This window comes from Hemiscyllium ocellatum, chromosome 24 (assembly GCF_020745735.1).
Source record: "Hemiscyllium ocellatum isolate sHemOce1 chromosome 24, sHemOce1.pat.X.cur, whole genome shotgun sequence".
Classification (NCBI taxonomy): domain Eukaryota; kingdom Metazoa; phylum Chordata; class Chondrichthyes; order Orectolobiformes; family Hemiscylliidae; genus Hemiscyllium; species Hemiscyllium ocellatum.
This window is the reverse complement of record NC_083424.1, coordinates 14,888,729-14,910,545: the sequence shown is the minus strand read 5'-3', so window position 1 is coordinate 14,910,545 and position 21,817 is coordinate 14,888,729. Positions and strand designations below refer to the sequence as shown.

Below are 21,817 nucleotides of genomic sequence, written 5' to 3'. Positions count from 1 at the left end.
TTATAAAGGTAAGGAGGGTAGGTTGGGCCCGTACCCATGTGAGTTTAGAAGAATGGGCAGTGACCTCATCAATACACAGAAAATCGACAGGGAGCTTGCCTAGATAAATGCTGAGGAGCTGTTTCTCCTTGAAGGAGAGTATAGAACTAGACGACAATCTCAGACTAAGAGATTCTCCATTTAAGACAGAAGAGGAGGATAACTTTTTCCCTCAAAAGGGCAGTAAATCTGTGGAACTCTATCACAAAGGATTGTAGAGACTGGGTTGTTAACTATATTCAAGACCAAGATAGGTCTTTCAATCAGTAAGTGAATTAAGGGTTTGAGGGAAAAGACAAGAAGTTGGGGATGAGGAGTATCAAATCAGCTCTGATCTCATGGAATAGCAAAGCTGACTTAATTGGCTGAAAGTCCTTTGTCTACTTTTAATGTCGTAACACTCCAAACTATACCCATTGCAATGGAACACAATTCAGATGGATTCCATGAAGACTTTTTAGGTTTTGGAAACATTTGCATTATGCTGATTGAAAAAAGTCAGTAACAATTTTCACTTTTATAGGACATTCAAATTGTGGATTGCAAAAGCATTAAGTAATGTGCAAATCATGAACCAACAATGTCATAAAGTGGAATAGGGAAATCTTTGGTATCAGAATTAAAAGTGCAACTAAAATTTCAGAGACATTGGTTTGCTGCCTAAATAACTCTTTAAGCTGACTCCTTCCTGATTCCTTCAGGAATGGAAGATTACAAGTAGGAAGGTTTCCACATAAAGTTACTCCAAATGTGATGACTATCCATAGTCTTTTCTCATTCCTCTTTCTCTATGTAAGACCTTTTTTTAAAACATATGACACAGATTTGATAAATCAAGGTTTGTCAGCAGCAAAATTGCTTAACCTACGTAGACATGTTGTGCTTCTGTTCGCTGAGCTGGGAGTTTTTGTTGCAAACATTTCATCCCCTTTCTAGGTGACATCCTCAGTGCTTGGGAGCCTCCTGTGAAGCGCTTCTGTGCTGATTCCTCCGGCATTTATAGTGGTTTGAATCTGCCGCTTCCGGTTGTCAGTTGCTGTCCGCTGCAGTGGCCGGTATATAGGGTCTAGGTCGATGCGTCTGTTGATAGAAACCACTATAAATGCCGGAGGAATCAGCACAGAAGCGCTTCACAGGAGGCTCCCAAGCACTGAGGATGTCACCTAGAAAGGGGATGAAACGTTTGCACCTCCCAGCTTGGCGAACAGAAACACAACAACGAGCACCCGAGCTACAAATCTCACAAACTTTGAACAACTACGTAGACCTTCCTGGTAATGTACCCATATGCATGTACAGTGGTCTCCAGATGCTCCTGGCATCATAACTGAAATTTCAACTGAGGAGCAAAGCTAGAGATGTTGCAGGGCCTCAATTTGACTGGAATATGAACACAATGAGGGTGTTACAGGGAAATGTCTGCTGTGCTGCTCCTGTACTCTAGCAGGTGCTGCAGCTGCACCACCACTCCTTCATGTGGATTAGGTTCTTCCCCTTCTTCACCAAGGCTCTATTGACTGCACTTACCATTTAGAAAGACAAGGACAGCTTGATATCATCTGTAGAGTCTGCTCCAAGTGACTAACTATCTTGAGTTAGATATGTCGCCATCCCTTCCGCGTTGCAGGGTCCCTCCTCCAACTGTGATCATTCCCTGTGCCAGCCAGAGTTTCAAGTTCATCAAATCCCACCAGTGACAGCACCAATTTCCTCAACCATTCCTCACTGGGAAGCTCACCATGTTACCACTCCACTCAACGGAATGATCACACCCATATCAGGCCCATCCCTCCTCTGCACACAAGTGCACCCTCCCTTTCCCAGAAGAGGATCACCACAATCAGGACATAAAGGACCTCCTTTCCTCTACATATTCCTGAATCCTCCCTTTCTCATTCAGAATTTTCCCTTTGACTGCTACCATCCAATGTTAATCATCACTGCCAGTTATTAAGCAACATTCTCCAGAAGAAAAAGAGATCCTACTCATTCCAAATATACTTAGGAATTTTTAACCTGCTGCAAACCCTGTTATTGCAATGGTGAATCTGGGGCACACATCTCATTTATGGATTACTAAATCAGAAAAAAGATTACTTAATTCAACGAGATTACCTTTTAATGAGCATGAATAACATGCAAATACATCCAAAGAGGCTTCTTGATGCTTGCTGTCAAGAGCTTGCCTTTTTGTCTCCTACACAATTGAATTCCCCTGCTTGCCTTGCTTCCTGCTTCTGAGAGCATCACAAGATTCCACCCTTTCAATAGAGTGCACGGAATTCAATTTTCAATTCAGTCTTCTCTCTTTCTTCTTGAAATACAAAAAAATCTTTCTCCAAATAATTACAACTTGATCTTCCATTCAATTGGAGAATTCTCTAAAATTCAATTTTTGTATGGATCTCAAAGGAAGCAATTATGAAGCGAACTTATAGTACGCACCAACTAGAAGAGAAAAAGCCAATGAAGGTATACAGCAATTAAAATAGCCATGAAACTAATACCACTACTCAAACTGGAATGTTAGCCATGCCCTGTCCACATAGGCAAAATACTACAGAGATTTTCAAATAATTGAAGAATAAAACTGATTAAGCCCTTATACATTCTGCTTGTCATAGAGCAAAATAGATCACATTATTACAATAAACAAGACAGTCATTGAAGATTTTAATCAAAGCCTACAGATGTCACAAAGAAAAGTTCCAATTCAAAATGGAGAATATGGAGGGGATAAACTTTTTTTTAAGAAGTGTCAATAACATGTAACTTCATCGCAGGCCTAAAGATTTTTTGGCCTCACCTTTTTAAACATTTTTTGTTCGAAAACTCACCAATTTATGGATAATAGCATTCACTGCTATGTTAGCCAGATTGGTGCTTACTTATGAAGTGGATTCATTTACTCTGAATTGAAAAGAAAGCCAGAAGCCAAGCTAAACATCAGGCTAATTAGTGAGCTCGTAAGAAGCAAATTAGCTAATCTGCTGCTTTGATTTCTGTGTAAAATACTTTTCCAGGTAAGAAAAAGCCCATAACCCATTTGCAAAACCTACATATCATAACTTAACAACATACGTATACTGCCTTGAAATGGATTTCAAATGGATGCTGCATTTGATGTGAGAATTGGACACCTCCAAGTCCACCAAAGGTAATTGCTGGACTAACAAATGAAACCATGCATACAACACGCTTGCTATTTATCCAATCAAGATAATAGTACCATTTGCAGCTTGAAGTTAGATCCTGCATATGGTCAGAAGAAGCTCTTCTGTTAGGCTGTTAGGTCTGAATCACAAAGGAGAATGGTTGATATATTTTAATACAAACATTTAACCTAGATTGAGACTTTCCTATAATTAAGTTTTAACAAAAAAGATCAATACACTTTGTGTCACGTTTCAGCAGTTCAATAGTAGTGATTATTCCAAAGGATTGTGACATCTATCAGGATTTTCAGATATGGCTTTGAATTTGGATAAATGGCTCATGCATTTCCCAAAGAAGCCACTCACTTTCACCTTTCAGGCCAAGTAGGCAGGGCAATAATTTCTAGCCTTGTCAGCAACATCCACATTTTAATAGAGTACAGAGATTGAAGCATTGTGTTCTTCACAGCTCTGGGGATTAATGAGGGGTAAAGATTACTCATTTAACGAACCCTCCCTCGAGAAGGTTAGTGTCCACTGGAAGCCATTACAGAATTATATATAGCCTTGGAAAAGGTGGGGCAAAGGACCCTTCCTAATTTTCTGCTTCCTTATTTGAAAAAGTGTGGCAGCAATAGGGTCAAAATACATCCATCTTTACCTGTCCAACATGAACAGTGTCTCACAAAGATGTCTAATATTCCCTTATGAGGAGAAGCAGCAAGAAATTTAAAATATAACTGTCAAAAATATTCAATTCTTTCTGTATAAGCTACACTTCATTTGAACCTTCCTTTCTCCTCCAGAGTAAAATATTAAATTATTTATGTAGTTGTAATCCAATTTTTTTGTGCTTCATAAACTACAGCATATAATGAAATATAGTATCATGAATGAACTGCTTGTAATATTAGAGATACAATTCATTGCAATCTCCTCTTCTCTCCAAGCCTTTGACAATCAGCAATTGAAAAGGAGTTGTGCGTAAATGAGGACAAGGGAGAACTGAATAATAACACTTAAAAATGATTGGCACAGGAGACACAGTGGTGCCTGTCACAAAATGTAATGCAAAAGCTATCCTTTCCTTCCTCAATTAACTGCTGTTGAAGCCTGAAAAGTGCATAAGATGAATGATAATTTTGCATAAATGTATGTAGTTTTGTACTTATTTATTACATACAGTATTCAACACTTGTATGTCAGTCTGATTGTCTTCTAATGTATAGCATAATACTATAAATATCTGCCACAAATATTTGAAGAAATCTTTTGTTAAAAGCAAAGCTGATTGTTGTGGTTGACAACTTTCCTTATAAAAAAGCAAAAAAGGCTATGGAACTGTGCTTCTTTTCCAAATTAAAATCTTATACTAATCACTATCCTTATCTTGAGTAAGAACAGAGTTGCTGGCCTTCTTTGGAAAACTCTTCATTTATTTCTCGATAGCTGAAATCAAATACTTCACTTTAGATGAGCTGACCAGAAGTGCATAAGTAAAAAAAGTAGAGTACCATCTCATTGAGCCATTGGATTATTACTTCAAGATATATTGAGATCAGATTGCCAGAGTCCAGTCAGGCCCTCCATAGCCAAAATACTTTTCCCATCAGAGGTACATTTAGCAAGTTTGCAGATGACACCAAAATTGGAAGTATAGTGGACAGCGAAGAGGGTTACCACAGATTATAACAGGATATGGACCAGATGGACCAATGGACTGAGAAGTGGCAGATGGAGTTTAATTCAGATAAGTGCAAGGTGCTGCATTTTGGGGAAGCAAATCTTAGCAGGACTTATACACTTCATGCTAATATCCCAGGGAGTGTTGCTGAACAAAGAGACCTTGGAGTGCAGGTTCATAGCTCCTTGGAAGTGGAGTCGCAAGTAGGTAGGATAGTGAAGAAGGCGTTTGGTATGCTTTCCTTTATTGGTCAGTGTATGGAGTACAGGAGTTTGGAGGTCATGTTTCGGCTGCACAGGACATTGGTTAGGCCACTGTTGGAATATTGTGTGCAATTCTGATCTCCTTCCTATAGGAAAGATGTTGTGAAACTTGAAAGGGTTCAAACAAGACTTACAAGGATGTTGCCAGGGTTGGTGGATCTGAGCTACAGGAAGGTACTGAACAGGCTGGGGCTAATTTCCCTGGAGCGTCAGAGGCTGAGGGGTGACCTTATAGAGGTTTACAAAATTATGAGGGGCATGGATAGGATAAATAGACAAAGTCTTTTCCCTGGGGTCAGTGAGTCCAGAACCAGAGGGCATAGGTTTAGAGTGGGAGGGGAAAGATATAAAAAGAGACCTAAGGGGCAACGTTTTCACGCAGAGGGTGATTCGTGTATGGAATGAGCTGCCAGAGAATGTGGTGGAGGCAGGTACAATTGCAACATTTAAGAGGCATTTGGATGGGTATATGATTAGGAAGGGTTTGGAGGGAAATGGGCCGGGTGCAGGCAGGTGGGACTAGATTGGGTTGGGATATCTGGTCGGCATGGACGGGTTGGACCGAAGGGTTTGTTTCCATGCTGTACATCTCTATGACTGTATGACTCTATGTCAAAGAGGCCAAACCTGCACACAACAGTCCACATATGGTCTCATCAAGGGCCTGGACAATTACAGCTAGAATCCCCAATCCTCTAATCCTCTTGCCATGAAGGCCAACATATCATTTGTCTTTCTCATAGGTGTTAGGCTCTAAATTTAAAAAGTAAGCCCTCTTGAGTAATAATTTCTGGAAGACTGCCTGAGCCATTGCAACTTGGCACAGAAAGTAAACAGATCAGGAAAATTAACATTTGGCAAAAGAGAGTGATATGAAATGGAGAGATTCCTTTTCAAGGGACATTGCATGAGTTATGAAAAGTTGAAGATTTAGAACAATTAGTATTTAAGGAGAGAATGGAGGGAATCAAATCTGTTTAACATTATGGTTACATTATTTTGAGCTCTCAATAAATGGAATGAACACCAACAAATTAGAGCTGATCGGAGAAACTCTGATGAAATTTTGAAAGGTAGGTCATGCTTGTTTAATCCAACTAATTTTTAAAGGTCACTAGCAAGGTGGATAGGGAACTGTCTATGTATCTTGCTTATGCAGGCTTCTAGAAGGCATTAAGAGAGATACCACACGCAAATGATTACAAGTTCATAGAATTAGAGGCTTTCTTGTGATAGCAAATAGTTTAGATTAGATTAGATTACTTACAGTGTGGAAACAGGCCCTTCGGCCCAACAAGTCCACACTGACCCGAAGCGCAACCCACCCATACCCCTACATTTACCTCTTACCTAACACTACGGGCCAATTCACCTGACTTGCACATCTTTGGACTGTGGGAGGAAACCGGAGCACCCGGAGGAAACCCACGCAGACACGGAGAGAACGTGCAAACTCCACAGTCAGTCGCCTGAGGCGGGAATTGAACCCAGGTCTCTGGCGCTGTGAGGCAGCAGTGCTAACCATTGTGCCACCATGCCGCCCACTATTAATAACAGGCAAATTCTCTTAGTGAATAACATGAGGATTCCTGGGGAGTGTTGCTGAACAAAGAGACCACGGATTGCAGGTTCATTGTTCCTTGAAAGTAGAGTCACAGGTAGATAGGATAGTAAAAGCGGCATTTGGTATGCTTACCTTTATTGATCAGTGCATTGAGTATAGAAGTTGGGAGGTCAAGTTGCAGTTAAGCCACTGTTGGAATATTGTGCGCAATTCTGATCTCCCTGCTATAGGAAGACTGTTGTGAAACTTGAAAAGGTTCTGAAAAGATTTACAAGGATGTTGCCAGACCTGGAGGGTTTAAGCTATAGGGAGAGGCTGAATAGGCTGGGGCTATTTTCCCTGGAGCATCAGAGACTGAGGGGTGACCTTATAAGAGGCTTATAAAATCATGAAGGGCATGGACAGGGTAAAAGACAAGTCCATTTCCCTGGAGTGGAGGAGTTCAACACACGAGGGCATAGGTTTAAGCAGAGAAGGGAATGATTTAAAAGGGACCTAAGGGGCACTGTTTTTACAGAGGGTACTGTATGTATGGAATGAGCTGCCAGAGGAAGTGATGGAGACTGGTACAATTACAATATTTAAAAGACATCTGGATGAATAGGTTGGGTTGAGGGGGTTATGGGACTAAGTTTATTTAGGATATCTGGTAGGCATGGACAAGTTGGACCGAAGGGTCTGTTTCCACGCTGTATATCTCTATGACTGTGTTATCCCAGCAGCTGTGTTGTCTGTATTACTTTAAAGATATATTATAAGAAAAACACCTTCGCCCAAATAATTGATAAAGTATCTAGTATTGCACATCAAAGTTTGTAACTGACTGTGTTAAGGAGAAACAGTAAATTGTGCAAATGGAAGGGAGTTACAAAAGAACATGGACACAATGAAGGCATATCTACAACAGTGATCAATGTAAGGAAGTGCAAAGTTTGGACCAAAATTAGAAATCTTAGAATATTTTATATCTTAGAATCTTAGTATATAGTGAAATATTAGGAGTTATAGAGTACAGGGATTTTGGTGCCCATTACATAATCAAAATGATACCAGGGCTTAAAAGTTAAAATTATGAGAACAAATTATGTAGACCAATTCCTATTCCCTTGAGTTTAGGGCTGAGGGCTAACTTAATTGAATGATTAAAATGATAAAGGGATTTGATATAGTACATATAGAAAAATAATCGCCTTCAGTGAAGGAATCCAGAAAAGGACAGCATCATCAAAATTAGAACTAGGCTACTTAAAGGCAAAATCAAGAAGCACTTTTCACAAAGAGTAGCAATCTAGAACTTATTCCCTGACAAGCAGATGATGTTTGGTTAATTGCAATTTAATACCAAGATTGAAAGCTATTTATTAAGTGAGGGTTTGGAATAGCACAGTGGCTTAGTGATTGGCACTGCTGCCTCACAGTGGCAGGAACCCAGATTCGATTCCATCCCTGTGCGACTGTGTGTGGAATGTGCACAGTTCTTCACAATGTCTGCATGAGGTTCCTCTGGGTGCTTTGGGTTTCCTCCCACAGAGCAAAAATGTGCTGGTTAAGTAGATTGGCCACGCTAAATTGCTCGTAGGTCCAGGGAAGTGTTGGTTGGGTGGATTAGCTAAGAAAAATGCAGAGTTACAGGGATATTGTAAGGTGGTCTGGGTGGGATGTTGTTTGGAGGGTTGGTGTGGACTCGATGGGTCAAATGGCCTACTTCCACACCAGGGAATCGAAAAGAAATAAAGTAAAGATGGGTAAATGAATTGAGCACTGATTATTCATGACCTAACTGAAAGGCAGAACATGTTCAATGTAATATTTTTGTTCTTCTTTCCCTCAACGTTTTCCTTTTCATCTCCTCTCATACAGCCATCAAAATGCACCCCAAAAGCTTTCTTCCTCCTTTTGAAAACAGCCTATTTCATGACAGTTAAAAAAAAAAGCCAAAAGCATGATCAAATAATTGTAATAAACACAAAGTGCTGAAAATATACAGAAGATTTAGCAGCATCTGTGGAGAAAGAGAGTATTAAAACTGAGATAAAAATGATTTTTTTCAGAGCTACTGCTCATTTTGCAGAATGGTCATTCTCAACTTGAAATGTTAACTCTGTTTCTCTCTCCACTTGTGCCTCTTTGCAAGACTTCAGAACATGATTCTACTAAATTCACTATCGCAGTTTTTTGTTCAGGCTGGACAAGCAGCAAGGAAGTTTATTCATTTTTTTATTTCATTGACAAGCTGTCCATTTTCAGCTGCATCTCTGATAAATATTAGAGTGTTCTCAAGTATCATTTGGTCTTGCATAATGAATGTATATCTCTAACATTAAGCAAATAGACAATTGCATATATTCATTTAGTAACTACATGGATTAAGTTAGCTTCTACCTTCTACAGTTCACCTTTTACCATCTACACTGACTACCTACCGAAGTTTCACTACTCCTTCCTTGAGGCATCACTTGTCTCAGATATTTTTACTGCTCATTCTTCCAATATCTCACCCTACAGCTACTTTGCTGTAGCATGTTCCTATAATACTCCAGCAAATGCAAGGCTTCTTCATTTTCACTTTAGATTTCCTTATAATTTCAAGCAAGATTATATAATATTCTGTAGCTTGCATCAATCTCTCTCCCAAGGCACTCAACAGCTCTTTGACCTGAATCACCTCAGATTTCAACATCTCCCACTTACTTCTGAACCAGTATTCTGTAGGTTGATTGGATTGATCAGGTAAATTGATGCTGCAGGTCTAGACTCTCAATTACAACATATTCTTATGTGGTATGTGCAGAGTGTGATAGCCTCTTTTCCCTCACTTCTCAGGGCTAGTACATCTGCAGTATGTTTTCATAAAGTCCCAATTAATTTTGGACCTCATGCTTTGTGTTATTGCCATTTAAATTATGTGCATTCTTTTGTTCTAAGGTCTTTCAGTTATCTCATTAATATAATGTAATAGGTTCCTGCATCTACACAAGGTATCTTTCCCTCCTCAATTTATTTGTATGACCTGACAAAAGGAGACTGTTTGCCTTTCACTTTTGAAGATGTATTTACACAGCAAACAATTCTCACTTCAGGTAATAATACCAGCTGTGCAGTTCAGATAGTTTCTGCTTTTAATTTTGTTATTTACAGATTCACTTTCCTCACATATCCATTTTAAGGAAGGTAGATTACATATTTCTCATACATTTTCGTTTTGACATATATACTGCTTGACTTTCCTGTCCTTTGAAATAGATAGAAAACCTAACACTTTCATTTTGCTTGTTGTTATTTAGACTTGTAGCAGTATATACAGGGAAGGTCTAAGGCAAGATATGAAGGACAATCATCTCCCCATCACAATCAGAATGAGTATGGCTGTACTGATATAAACCCCCAACTATTAAATTCTACTCACATTTCATAGATTCCAGTGTTTTACTGGGACACGATAAACGTTGCGAAGGTGGGTTCTGTGTTCGCTGAAGGCAGGCCAACATGGTGGAGGAGCTGCGACTATTCCCGCAGTCAATGCCTTCAACTATCACGCTGTTAAATAAAAGAAAAAAAAGCATAAGAACCAATTATGTAAGAAAAAGGAAGATTTAAATATTTCAGTGAAATTGATACCGATGCATAATTCTATTTAGATAAGGAACTAAAGGCCAACTAATTCAAATTAATGAAATTTCTCAAAATTAATACTTCAATTGTTCAAGTCATTTAACCATATGACATCAAATTATTGGAATAATATTCTCCAATGTCCTTGCCACGAAATTAGCTTAAAATTTAAAATCAATGGACATCTAAAGATTTCATCAATTTAGTAATCAATTGCAATCAGAAATAAATCATTTAACTTTAAAAAGCTGAGCTGTCTTGAGAATGTAATTTAAAAGTAGTTCTGGGATTTACATATTAAAGAACAGAAACCAGAAAATCCCATTATGGAAGTTTTAATCTAAGATTGTTTATTGTATCACATCTCCATGACACTGGACTCCTTTGGCTATAAATTCTGTGAGCATGATCACGCCATCCTCTTTGAACACCTCTCCACTATCATACAGCTTCACTTGGCGGTGCTGGTTTTGGACTGGGGTGGACAAAGTTAAAGATCATACAATACCAGGTTATAATCCAACAGGTTTATTTGGAAGCACTAGCTTTCGGACACTGGTTCTTCATCAGGTGGTTGTGAAGTTTAAGATCATGCTCACAGAATTTATAGCCAAAGGAGTCCAGTGTCATGGAGATGTGATACAATAAACAACCAGATTAAAACTTTCATAATGGGATTTTCTGGTTTCTGTTCTTTAATATGTAAATCCCAGAACTTCTTTTAAATTACATTCTCAAGACAGCTCAGCTTTTTAAACAATAAGTGTGAAGTCGGTCGATGTCCCAATGCTATGTCAGACTGACGAACCCTCTGTATAGTTTTACAGAGTTTTACACAGATTCATGCAATTTTTGAGTAAAATTAAATGTAATTCTACAAAAAACATCAAACAACTTTGCAGAACTGGTCTAGGTGCAACCTGATCATTCCAATGGTATGTAGTGAATCACCTGCATTGGTCATATCCTATTCTTGGGCTGTTACCTCTGGTCACCTGCCAAGGTCTATATCTAGCCCTCTATACTGAAGATGAATTCCTTGGCAACATAAATTGATAATGCAATAATTTCCAGATATACATTCACAACACCAAGGCTACAACAGCAGAGGCGATTCCGTTATTAGACTGGAGATCCAATAATCTTGGTTAATGATCCAGAGGAAAAAAAAGAGTTCAAATTTAACTACAGCAGCTGAACAATGTAAATTAGTTATATATGGAATTTAGAGATATCATCAGTATGGTTAAAAAAAACGTAACCACTGGATGGTCATAAAATGATCTAATCCATTAATGTCCATTTGGAAGGAAATCTGCCATTTATGCAATGTGATTTACTCAAGCACTCTTTAAAAGTGGTCCAACAAGATACTCAGTTGTATTTACAGTAGCAGCAGCTGACCATCAACTTCTCAAGGCTGGGTAATAAATGCTCATAAGCCAACATCCCACGACTTAACGAAAAAATTCAATACAATTTCTCAAAATGTCTTTTTCTCTCAAACTTGTTGAGATTCTGGTTTGACATCCAATCCTGGATAAGTAGAAACTTCTTTCAACTAAATAGACAGAGCTGGCTGAAACCATTAACTTGCTTGGTAACCAAGGCTGAAACAGCTTTGGTGTCATAATTGACAATAAGATAGTGCCATTATAAAGATAAATCGATGCAATGTCTCGAGCTTAATTCCATACCATCATCCAATTCACCTCACTGCGGCTCCACTGTTGTCGAAACCTTTATGCAAGCTTTTTATTAACTTTAGATTTATTATTTTAATGCATTCCTGGTTAACATCCCATCTTGTCTGCAAACTCAAGGTCATCTGAAGTTACACTAAGACCCATTCACCTTTATCAAATATAATCCTTAAATAGGAATCAATATGGAGATAAATTTTGAAACCAAGTCACTTCATGTCTCAACTTCCCATTTCTGGAATTTCCTCTAGCCCTACAACTCATCTGCACGTGTCCAATCTGGATTGCTTGAGCACTCCCAATCTCAATTATCCTGCCACATGCAGCTTTGCTTTCGGTTTGCAAGACCCTAAGCTCTGGAATTCCCTTCCCAGAACTCTCCACTTCTCTTTCTCTCCTTCCTTAAATACATCATTACCTCCTTGACCAAGCTTTTAGACATCTATTCTAATAGTTCCCTGTAAGGCTATGTTTTGTTTTATGATGCTTCTAATGCTAATAATATATAAATACAGAATGCTGTCATTGCTCTAACTACCATGGTGGACTGTGAACTTTTATCTGGATTGTTAGTCCAGGCCCAACTATGTTTGACTTCAAATCATTGGTAAATGCATAATTAATGATATCTACTTATCAAATTATCTTGCTCATAAGCTTAGTTTTCTGCTTGTTTGTCCAATGTAGCGTTTGTTACAGTCCTTACACAGTATTTTGTAAATGACATTGGTTTTGCCTGTTGTCTGTATAGGGTCTTTCAAGTTCATTAGCTGCTGTTTTAGTGTGTTCGTGGGCTACCATGATGCCATGGGGTCTGAGTAGTCTGGCAGTTATTTCTGAGACACCATTGATGAAGGGGAGAGTGGCTAGGGTTTCTGGACACAGCAAAATAGCCACCAGGATACATGAACACCAACTAGCCACAAAAAGACATGACCCTCTCTCACTAGTATCCTTACATAAGGATGAGGAAGGACACCACTTTGACTGGGCCAACACATCCAACCTAGGACAAACCAAACAGAGACACGCATGAGAATTCCCAGAAGCATGGCATTTCAACCGGAACTCTATCAACCAACACAAGTTAGATCCCATCTACCACTCCCTGAGAAAAGGAACGGGAAGTGACATCACCACAGGAAATGACATCACTAACCCAAAGAAACCCAAACATATAAATAGAAAGCAGGAATTTTCAGCATTGCTTCGCCTGAGGCCCAATGAAGATGTTACCCAGTAGGGTAAGGAAACGTCTGGAAATGAACCTTCCAGCTCAGCGAGCAAACCTACATCCAAAACCTCAACCTGAGCTACAAATCTTCTCAAAACTCGATAATACTGCACAAGATGTATAACTAACTGTGAGAATCACCAAAACCTGAATTACTGGAAGCCATTAATACTTCGCTATGTTTCCATTTTTTCTTGCTGCAAGTTTAGATCAACTACTTTAAATAAATCTGTTAGTATGCTGTAACCACAGGCACGTAGTAGTGATTGAAGTGCACTTTGTAAACAATTTTAAGTTGTAAAAAATGAGAACCTGCATTTGTAATATGTATTTCAGAAATGGAAAGTGAAGAATTGTCAACAGGGGGCATTTTTCTTTATGCATAAACAAGTATTTTAGGATCCATGGTCATTCTCTAATACCTGGGACATAGCATTCTTAGATACCAAATACTAAAATTAATTGAGAATACCAAATCCCAACAAAACTGGTTATAAAAGTGTTAAACAAAGTAAGTACTGGGCACAGTTAGAGGGGGCATTGGAGGGCACTCCTAAGTTCAGCACAACAAAGTCCAGAAGCACAACAAAGATTCATTCAAAGGCTCCAGAGAAGTGAAACTTAAAATGTCAACTTTGTTTCTCTCTCCACAGATGCTGTCAGACTTATTAAAGAGAGCTGGAGAACCCATTTTTGTTTCAGATTTTCAGCTTCTGCAGTCTTTTGATTTATTAAAGAGGATTCATTTTGTAGAGATCTTCCTCATTAATATGCATGTTAATAAACTTAGATGTTTGCCTCTCTGCCCATCTCTTCAGACTTTAGGCTGTTATGCCTAGACCCCAGGCAAGGTTCCCCAATTTCTTACAAGTTTCATTAAATTACAGGAATATTCTAAATTGTTAAATTCATCTGTGAAGCAGGATGGACTAACTCAACTTTATTCACCTCAGCCCCTCAGTTAGTTGCAATAAAAAGTTAAATTAAAATGGACCCTTCCTTTGTGGGAATGAAACTTAAACAGGCTTTCTAAACTGGAGTGTTTGTTCATTAATTACTAAACACGAGAATTAATAAATGCAGACATGCACACGAACTAGAAATAAGAGGAGAGTCCAATAAACTAAAGTTATATGAATCTGTCATTGTTTGAACAGCCAGTAGTTGAACGCTGCAGCCATTGAAGTGGAGGTTACCAGTAGTGAAGATGTTGCTAACTAAACAGTCAATTTCAAGATTCTTAATTTAGCAGGCTGTTCAAGATTCTGTTCTGGATTCCTTTCAACTGTGACTGAATTCCAGCATATGGCGTGAGAAACTGAACTTTTGTTGTGTCACCTCCTTTTGTCTGGCTTGCTGCTTAGCTGGATTCCAGCACTCAGTAAGAGTATCCCTTTACTGCACAGGTGCGACTAGGGGACATAATTTGACTGGAACTTCACACCAACTTACACTTGAACCCAAACCAATCTTAGCTTATTAGCACATACAAGAAGGTTAGTCCCACAAGCATTTGCCAGTAGTGTTGAAACTGGCTTTTTAACCTCTGTCCTTGCATATTCTTCAAAAGGGAAAAATAGACAATGTGTTTACTGTTTGAAACATAATTGCAGGGATAGCTTGCTGTTGAACAAGATTGTCAGCCCTGCCATTATCTTTGTAGTCACAAGAGATCACAATCTAGTCTGTTTCACTTGCCTCTTTCCCATTTGAAGAGTTGTTGCTGAAGTACCTATCACATCTGAATGTGCAGCATTCCATGGGCTTCTCTCCAAACAGCCAAAAAACATGCATTTACAGCTGTTTTTGGGAGCACCAGTCTCTTTTGAAGAAGAAATTTTGGAACAACAAGTTAAAAACGTCCTTCATGATTTAGGGTTTTATCCCATGGTCACAAGTTCTTTTACTGTCCTTCACTTTTCATGTTTTGCTGTCAGCTCCACATCTGCTTTGCTCATCTTTGGAGATAATTAATCACTTTACTAATGGTTCTGTTGTGCTCTTCTAAAAAAATCTTCAATTCATACATTCAAAGTCAAATAGTTTAGCATAAATCCAGGCAGAAAATTTTTTTTAGCCTTCCACTTTCTGGGAAGCAATTAGAGGACAAATGGTCTTTACAGTCTGGATACCAAAGCCGAAGAAATGTTAATCGTCAAAATTTGCACAACACATGGTGAAATGGACAGTTTATCATGCAGAAGAGATGGTAAAGTTATGGAACTATACTTCAATGATAGTCATTAGAAGCAAGTCTAACTATCCAGTGAAAGTTAATTGCTTAGCGGCTTGCATTCACATAGTATTTTAAAATGAATAAAGAAACAAAAAGACAAATCAGAGGTAAAAAATAAATCTCTTTATGGAAGGAGCCAATTGCATGGATGGGTTTTAAGGGATTCTAGAAAATCAAAGAACTTGAATTGTAACATGTTTTTGAGGGAGAATTTCAGAGAGTGGGAGCAAGGCAGCTGGAAGTCTTTGCCACATTTCAATCTTTGCAGTGCTTTATTTTTAGAAAATCTTTTAAGTAGAAGGTATCACAATCAATGGTAAGATCAGATTGCCCAAGAATAGTGAAATACACTCGATTTTAAGAAACTTTCAGGAAGGATCAATTTGTCAAGTTAGACATTTGAAAGAATTTCCTCAAACAACACAATAGGAGACCAGCAATTTATTTTGCACATAGATCAATACAGTAAAAGTCAGAAAAATTTCACATCTCATTCAGTTGTCAAAACTAAACAAGAACATACTTGAATACAAGTTGAAAAGTAAGACTCACTGGCAGCATTCATGAATTGAGCCATACTCCTGACAGCCCTGTTAACTGGGTAACTAGAATTGGCCGTCCAAATACTAGTTAGATAACCAGCGGGCTAAGGGTCTATTTGGCAGAGTAACCATGGACTTAATCATGCAATATGGAGTTCAGGCCTATTACACAAAGTCCAGCAATCAGAAACCAGAACAGTAGTGCTGGAGAAGCAGAGACACAGATAGGGGGTGCAGGTGCTATTCTGACCAAGGGAGTGCCAATAATCAACATAATTGGTCAGCACAGCACTTCAGACTCGGTTGCAAAGGGGCTTGACAGGAAAGAGTCATGATTACAGGTTTCTCTTGGTTGGGAAATCTAAAACACAGGGCCCATCTCAGAGCAGGTGGGTAGTCACTTAAGATGGAGGAATTTCTACACTCAAAAGGATTGTTACCCTTCAGAATTTGCTACTTCAGTGGATTCTTAGCCAATGAGTGAATTCAAAATGATATCCAAAGCCTATTGATCTCTAAGGGAATTAATGGAGGAAGATTAAATTGAGACTGAGGTCCAACCATCATCCTATTGAACAGTAAACTCAAGGCACTAAACAGCTTACTCCTGCTCGTATCTACATAATAATGGGATAGGCAACTGAAACCCATCTCATGTGCTTTTTGGTAGAGGTACAGGTAAATTTCTGACAGATGTGGAAGGATCCCTTGCAGCAGGGGTAGGTGTCGGGAGCGGTGAGAGAGCTGGTGGGGGGCGTGGACCTGATGAGGAAGTCGCGGAGGGAACAGTCTCTCCAGAATGCTAATGGGGTAAGAGGGAAATATATCTTTGGTGGTGGGGCCCCGATGGAGGTGGTGGAAGATGATGCAATGTATGCAGAGGTTGGTGGGGTGGAAGGTGTCCTCGTTGTATTAGGAGGGGTGGGGTTCAAGGGCGGTGGTGCATGGAGTGGAGGAGATGTGCTGGAGGGCATCGTCAACCGCGTGGGAAGGGAAGTTGCGATCACAGAAGGAGGCTATCTGGGACTTTGAGGTGGAATTGGTCATCCTGGGAACAGATGCAACGGAGGCGGAGAAATTGGGAATAAAGATGATGCTTTTACAGGAGGCAGGGTGGGAGGAAGTGTAGTCCAGGTATCTAGTGGGTTTGTTGTAGATGTCTGTGGTTAGTCAGTCACTGGAGACAGTGATGGAGAGGTCCAGGAAGGGGAGGGAGGTGTTTGAGATGGTCCAGGTGAATTCGAGTTTGGGGTGGAAAGTGTTGGTATAGGTGTTGTTCAACCTCCTTGTGGGAGCACGAGGCAGTGATGATATAGTCATCAATGTAGTGGAGGAACAGGTCTGGGGTGGTGCCGGTGTAACTGTGGAAGATGGACTGATCCACATATCAGACAAACAAGCAGGCATAGCTGGGTTCCATGCAGGTGCCCATGGCTACCCCTTTGGTTTGAAAGAAGTAGGAAGATTGGAAGGTGAAGTTGTTGAGGGTGAAGTCCAGTTCAGCCACATAGATAAGGGGGTCAGTGGAAGGTTACTGGTTGGGACGGCGCAAGGGGAAGAAATGGAGGGCTTGGATCGAGGAGTACAGGGACTGGATGTCCATGATGAAGATGAGGCGTTGGGGGCTGGGGAAATGAAAATCTTGGAGGTAGTGAAAGGTGTGGTTAGTGTCACAAATGTAGGTGGAAGAGTTCCTGGACTAAGGGGAACAGGACAGTACTGAGGTGGGACAGGCGCAGGCTGTTGACAATGGGTTGACCGGGGCAGTCAGGTTTGTGGATCTTCGGTAGGAGATAGAATCAGGCAGTGCGGGTTTCACTGCAATGAGGTTGGAGGCTGTGGATGAGAGATCCCCAGAGGTGATGAGGTTGTGGATGGTCTGGGAGATGATGGTTTGGTGATGGGAGGTGAGGTCATGATCAAGGGGGCAGTAGGTGGTGCCTGCGAGTTGGCGCCTGGCTTCATCCACCTATCATTTTCTCAGCTACCTTTCCAACAACCCCATCCCTTCCCATTTATCTCTCAGTCCTGGCTTATAAGCCTCGTTCCTGATGAAGGGCTTTGCCCAAAACATCGATTCTCTCGTTTCTTGGATGCTGCCTGGCCTGCTGTGCTTTCCCAGCAACACACTCTCGACTTCCATTCTTAAAGACGACACGACAGGTTTCATAAAGGTTCACAGATCCTCCAATAATGTTAGGAGGCTGCTTAATGTAATTTAAGCCTGTCAACAATTGTCAATACAGGGAGTAGTGATTTCGCTAGATGCAGAGAAGGCTTTTGACCAAGTTGAGCGGCCATACCCTTTTTATACTCTGGGGCGGTTTGGCTTGGACAAAGCCTTTATAAGACGGGTAAAGGTTCACTACAGTCACCCTCTCGCTGCAGTCATTACTAGTGGAGTTTGATCAAGCAACTTTAACATTTTTAGGGGCTACCCTCCGTCTCCATTGCTTTTTACATTGGTGATTGATCTGTTGGCAGAGGCCAGTCATAGGAAATCCCAATATATTGCCCCAGAAGTGGGGTCAAAATTACATAAGATACTGTTGTATGCGGATGATGTTCTCATTTTTTGGTCAAATCCAGCAGTTTTGGTGCCTTGCGTGATAGAACGCATCAGCTTGTTCAGCACCTTTTCGGAGTACAAGATTAATTTTGTAAAGTCAGAGGCTATGCCTATGGGTGGTCTTACAAAGGTGCCACGTCTTGAGGGCGAATCTCAATTCCAATTTAAGTGGTCATGGGAGGTTTTATGTATTTGGGCATATTCATCATTCCAGTTCTTGATCGGTTGTTTAAAACTAATTTTGTTCAATTATTCAACAAAATCAAATAAGACCTTGTATGATGGGCGGCACTTCTGGTTTCATGGTTAGGTTGGATAGTGCTCAAGATGAATATTCTCCCCAGTTTGTTGTACCCTATATGGGTGCACCCCGATATTCAATAAGCAAACGTTCAAGAGACTGAACAGTTGGTTCAGCTCTTATCTGTCATCATAAGCAGTCCCTTATTAAATTAACTAAACTGCAATTGCCTCACAGACTGGGGAAGGTGGATCTCCTGGACATTATAAACTAAGTTCGCTTTAATCTTCCGTGAATGATCGGGCTTGTGGGGACTCTCTTTCAATATGGTTAGATATCGAAAACTCTCAGGCAAAGTGCGCCCTTACTTTGCTTGCTGCTTTTGGACAAAGTGAGGACAGTTAAGGAATATTTCCATCAGCCAATAGCTATCAACACTGTTAAATCACGGAGAGCAATTCAGCAGAGGGAAGGCAATATTGGCAAAACAAATTTTCTTATACCTATAGTGGGTATACCAGGTTTTCAATGGGGGATGATGGCTTAGGATTCAAACATTGAGCAGCTAGGGATGTGTCTTGCATGGATGATTTATTTGAGGGAAACAATGATGTCTTTTTGTCAGTTAGCAGAAATACGAGATATCAAGCAGGGGCCCCCTCCTTTGTTTTTTTTCAAATTAGGGATTTTATTAAAAAAAAGACTACACTTCGACTGATCCCTAGAAATCTGACAAAGGATGGTACTCAGTGCTCAGAGTACACTTTCTGTTAGCACTTTATATCATTAACTGGAGGTGACCCCTCAGATGAGTTTGATCGACTCTGCAGAGTATGGTAGAGAGAGCTAAGCATGGAGGTCCCCTCAAAAGGCATGGGAAGATATTTGGGAAAATGCAAGAAAGATATCAATTTGCAATAGGAGCCATGCTTTACCGTTGAAGATTCTCCACAGGGTCCACTTGGCTCCGGATTGTTTGTCAAAATTTAAAACAAGGGTTTCTTCAACACTTCCCAAGTGTGAAGTTAGTATGGGCACACTTGCCCATTGTCTCTGATCCTGTAGTAGGCTTCAAACATACTGGAGCAGTATGGTGGGTGCAATGGAAGGAATTTTGGATGTAAGGGTGGATAACTCTCCTCTTCTTGGCCTGCCCAGTTCCCTGTAGATGCACATTAGAAACAAAAACTTTTCAGCTTCCTCACTTTCTGCACAAGATAGAATATCTTGTTAGGCTGTGTGTCCAAAAATCCCCCGGGCCAGTCGGGTTAGCTTAAGATAGTTATGGAGCATACCCCCTTGGATTTTCTCACAGGTATGGTACACCACAAAACTGAGAATTTCTATAGGACATGGCAGCCCTTTTTGGAATACCTTGATACAGATTTGTCTGCCACACAAACAAGGGCTTTCATATAACCATAACGATTGTGTTTTATGAGTCCAATATCCTGACAGGGGGAACTGCAGATGTATGAATAGGTGAAAATTAATACTCTTGATATTAGAGAGTTAGTATTTTGTTTGGCTGAGCTGTATTATTTTTATTTATTAGTTTGTCAGTTATTATTTAAGTACTTAGTTGAGGTTTTAAAAATTTTTTTAATACATATTTATATATTTGTACTGAGGGCGGTTTGGGTTTTTTTTAAACATTTTTGGGGGTTTCTTTGTAATGTTTTGAATTGCATAGTTTTGTATTTGTTGTAATATTTAAAGATCTATTTTTCAATAAAATAGATTTTTTTAAAAAATGACTCATTAATGACTCATTTGCGGAGCACATCTGGGCTTTGTCCTCATTACAGCTTAGGTCCAATCATAAGCAAAAAGAACTGAACTCCAGAAGGGACTGCTCTGGACATCCAGGCAGGTTTTAACCAGGTGTGGGACAAGGACTCCTGGTAAAATTAAGCCAATAAGTATCAGGGAAAAAGGTTCTCTGCAGATTGGAATCATACACAGTACAAAGGCAAAATAATAGTGGTTGGTGGAAATCAATCATCTCATTTCCAGAACATCACTGCAGGAGTTTCTCAGGGTAGTGTCTTAGGCCCAACACTAAATTGACCATCCTTTTATTGCATTTGAGAAGGTTTGGTGGGGAGTGGGCTGTGGTGGTGAGGTTGTGGCCTTGAATACCTTTACAGATATTCAACCCCAGTAGAGTGTCATTTCTATCTTAACTATAACTTCTTATTCAACAGACTCTTTTCAAGTTTGATGCCCTAGGTACATCTTTTAGTTCTGATGACCTAAACCTCTTCCATTCTGACAACTTGCACTCCCTTAGAATCTCTGACAATATGGAGTCTTCATAAACTAAAACTGCAATGATGGAACAATTCAGCCACACCGAAAACCTGATCCTTGTGAGTTGAACTCAAATCCTAGTAGCCCTTGGTCTGTTTTCACTACACATTATAATGATGTATAATTCATTGCTCCAAATGATTTTGACCTTTATTTTAGGAAAGCTTTTACAGAACTGAAACCACATATCTTTTTTACTTCAAGTCCAAACTTCCAACATCATAATATACACCTTTACCACAATTCTCACCCAAATGCCTCATGATTTATTACTTGAATGGAATAATAATGTCAAATAATACTGCGATTATAGAATTTGACATGAAAATGAAGAATGCTGGGGAAAAACTGAGGTCAAGTGACAACTATGGATAGAAGCATAATTAAACGTTTCAGGTAGAGTGATTATTCAGAACTGAAGACAGATAGAAAGAAAACAATTTTAAGCCAGTGAAAAGGGGTGGGGTGGGGGGGGGCAGGAAGAACAGAAAAAGGAAGCTCTGATAGGATTAAAAAGATAGGGGAATTTAAATGATAAAGATTTAATGACACAGCAGCCAATATCAGTCATAATGTGTATGATTAAACAACAAAAGTTGGGTCCAACTGAGTAGCAAGTAGCTACAACCACCTGGGCACAATATTTCAATCATTTGGATAAA

At 39.7% G+C, this 21,817-nt stretch overlaps 1 protein-coding gene across 1 annotated transcript in view; it reads right to left on the bottom strand.

Annotated features, from left to right (window-relative positions):
* Window positions 1–21,817, bottom strand: part of fam222aa (family with sequence similarity 222 member Aa) — a 218,967-nt gene that overhangs the window by 70,321 nt on the left and 126,829 nt on the right. The window contains exon 2 of the mRNA XM_060843494.1: window positions 10,112–10,242. Coding sequence (XP_060699477.1) covers window positions 10,112–10,193 — 82 coding nt within the window. The 5' untranslated portion in view covers window positions 10,194–10,242. The remainder of the gene's footprint in view (window positions 1–10,111; window positions 10,243–21,817) is intronic.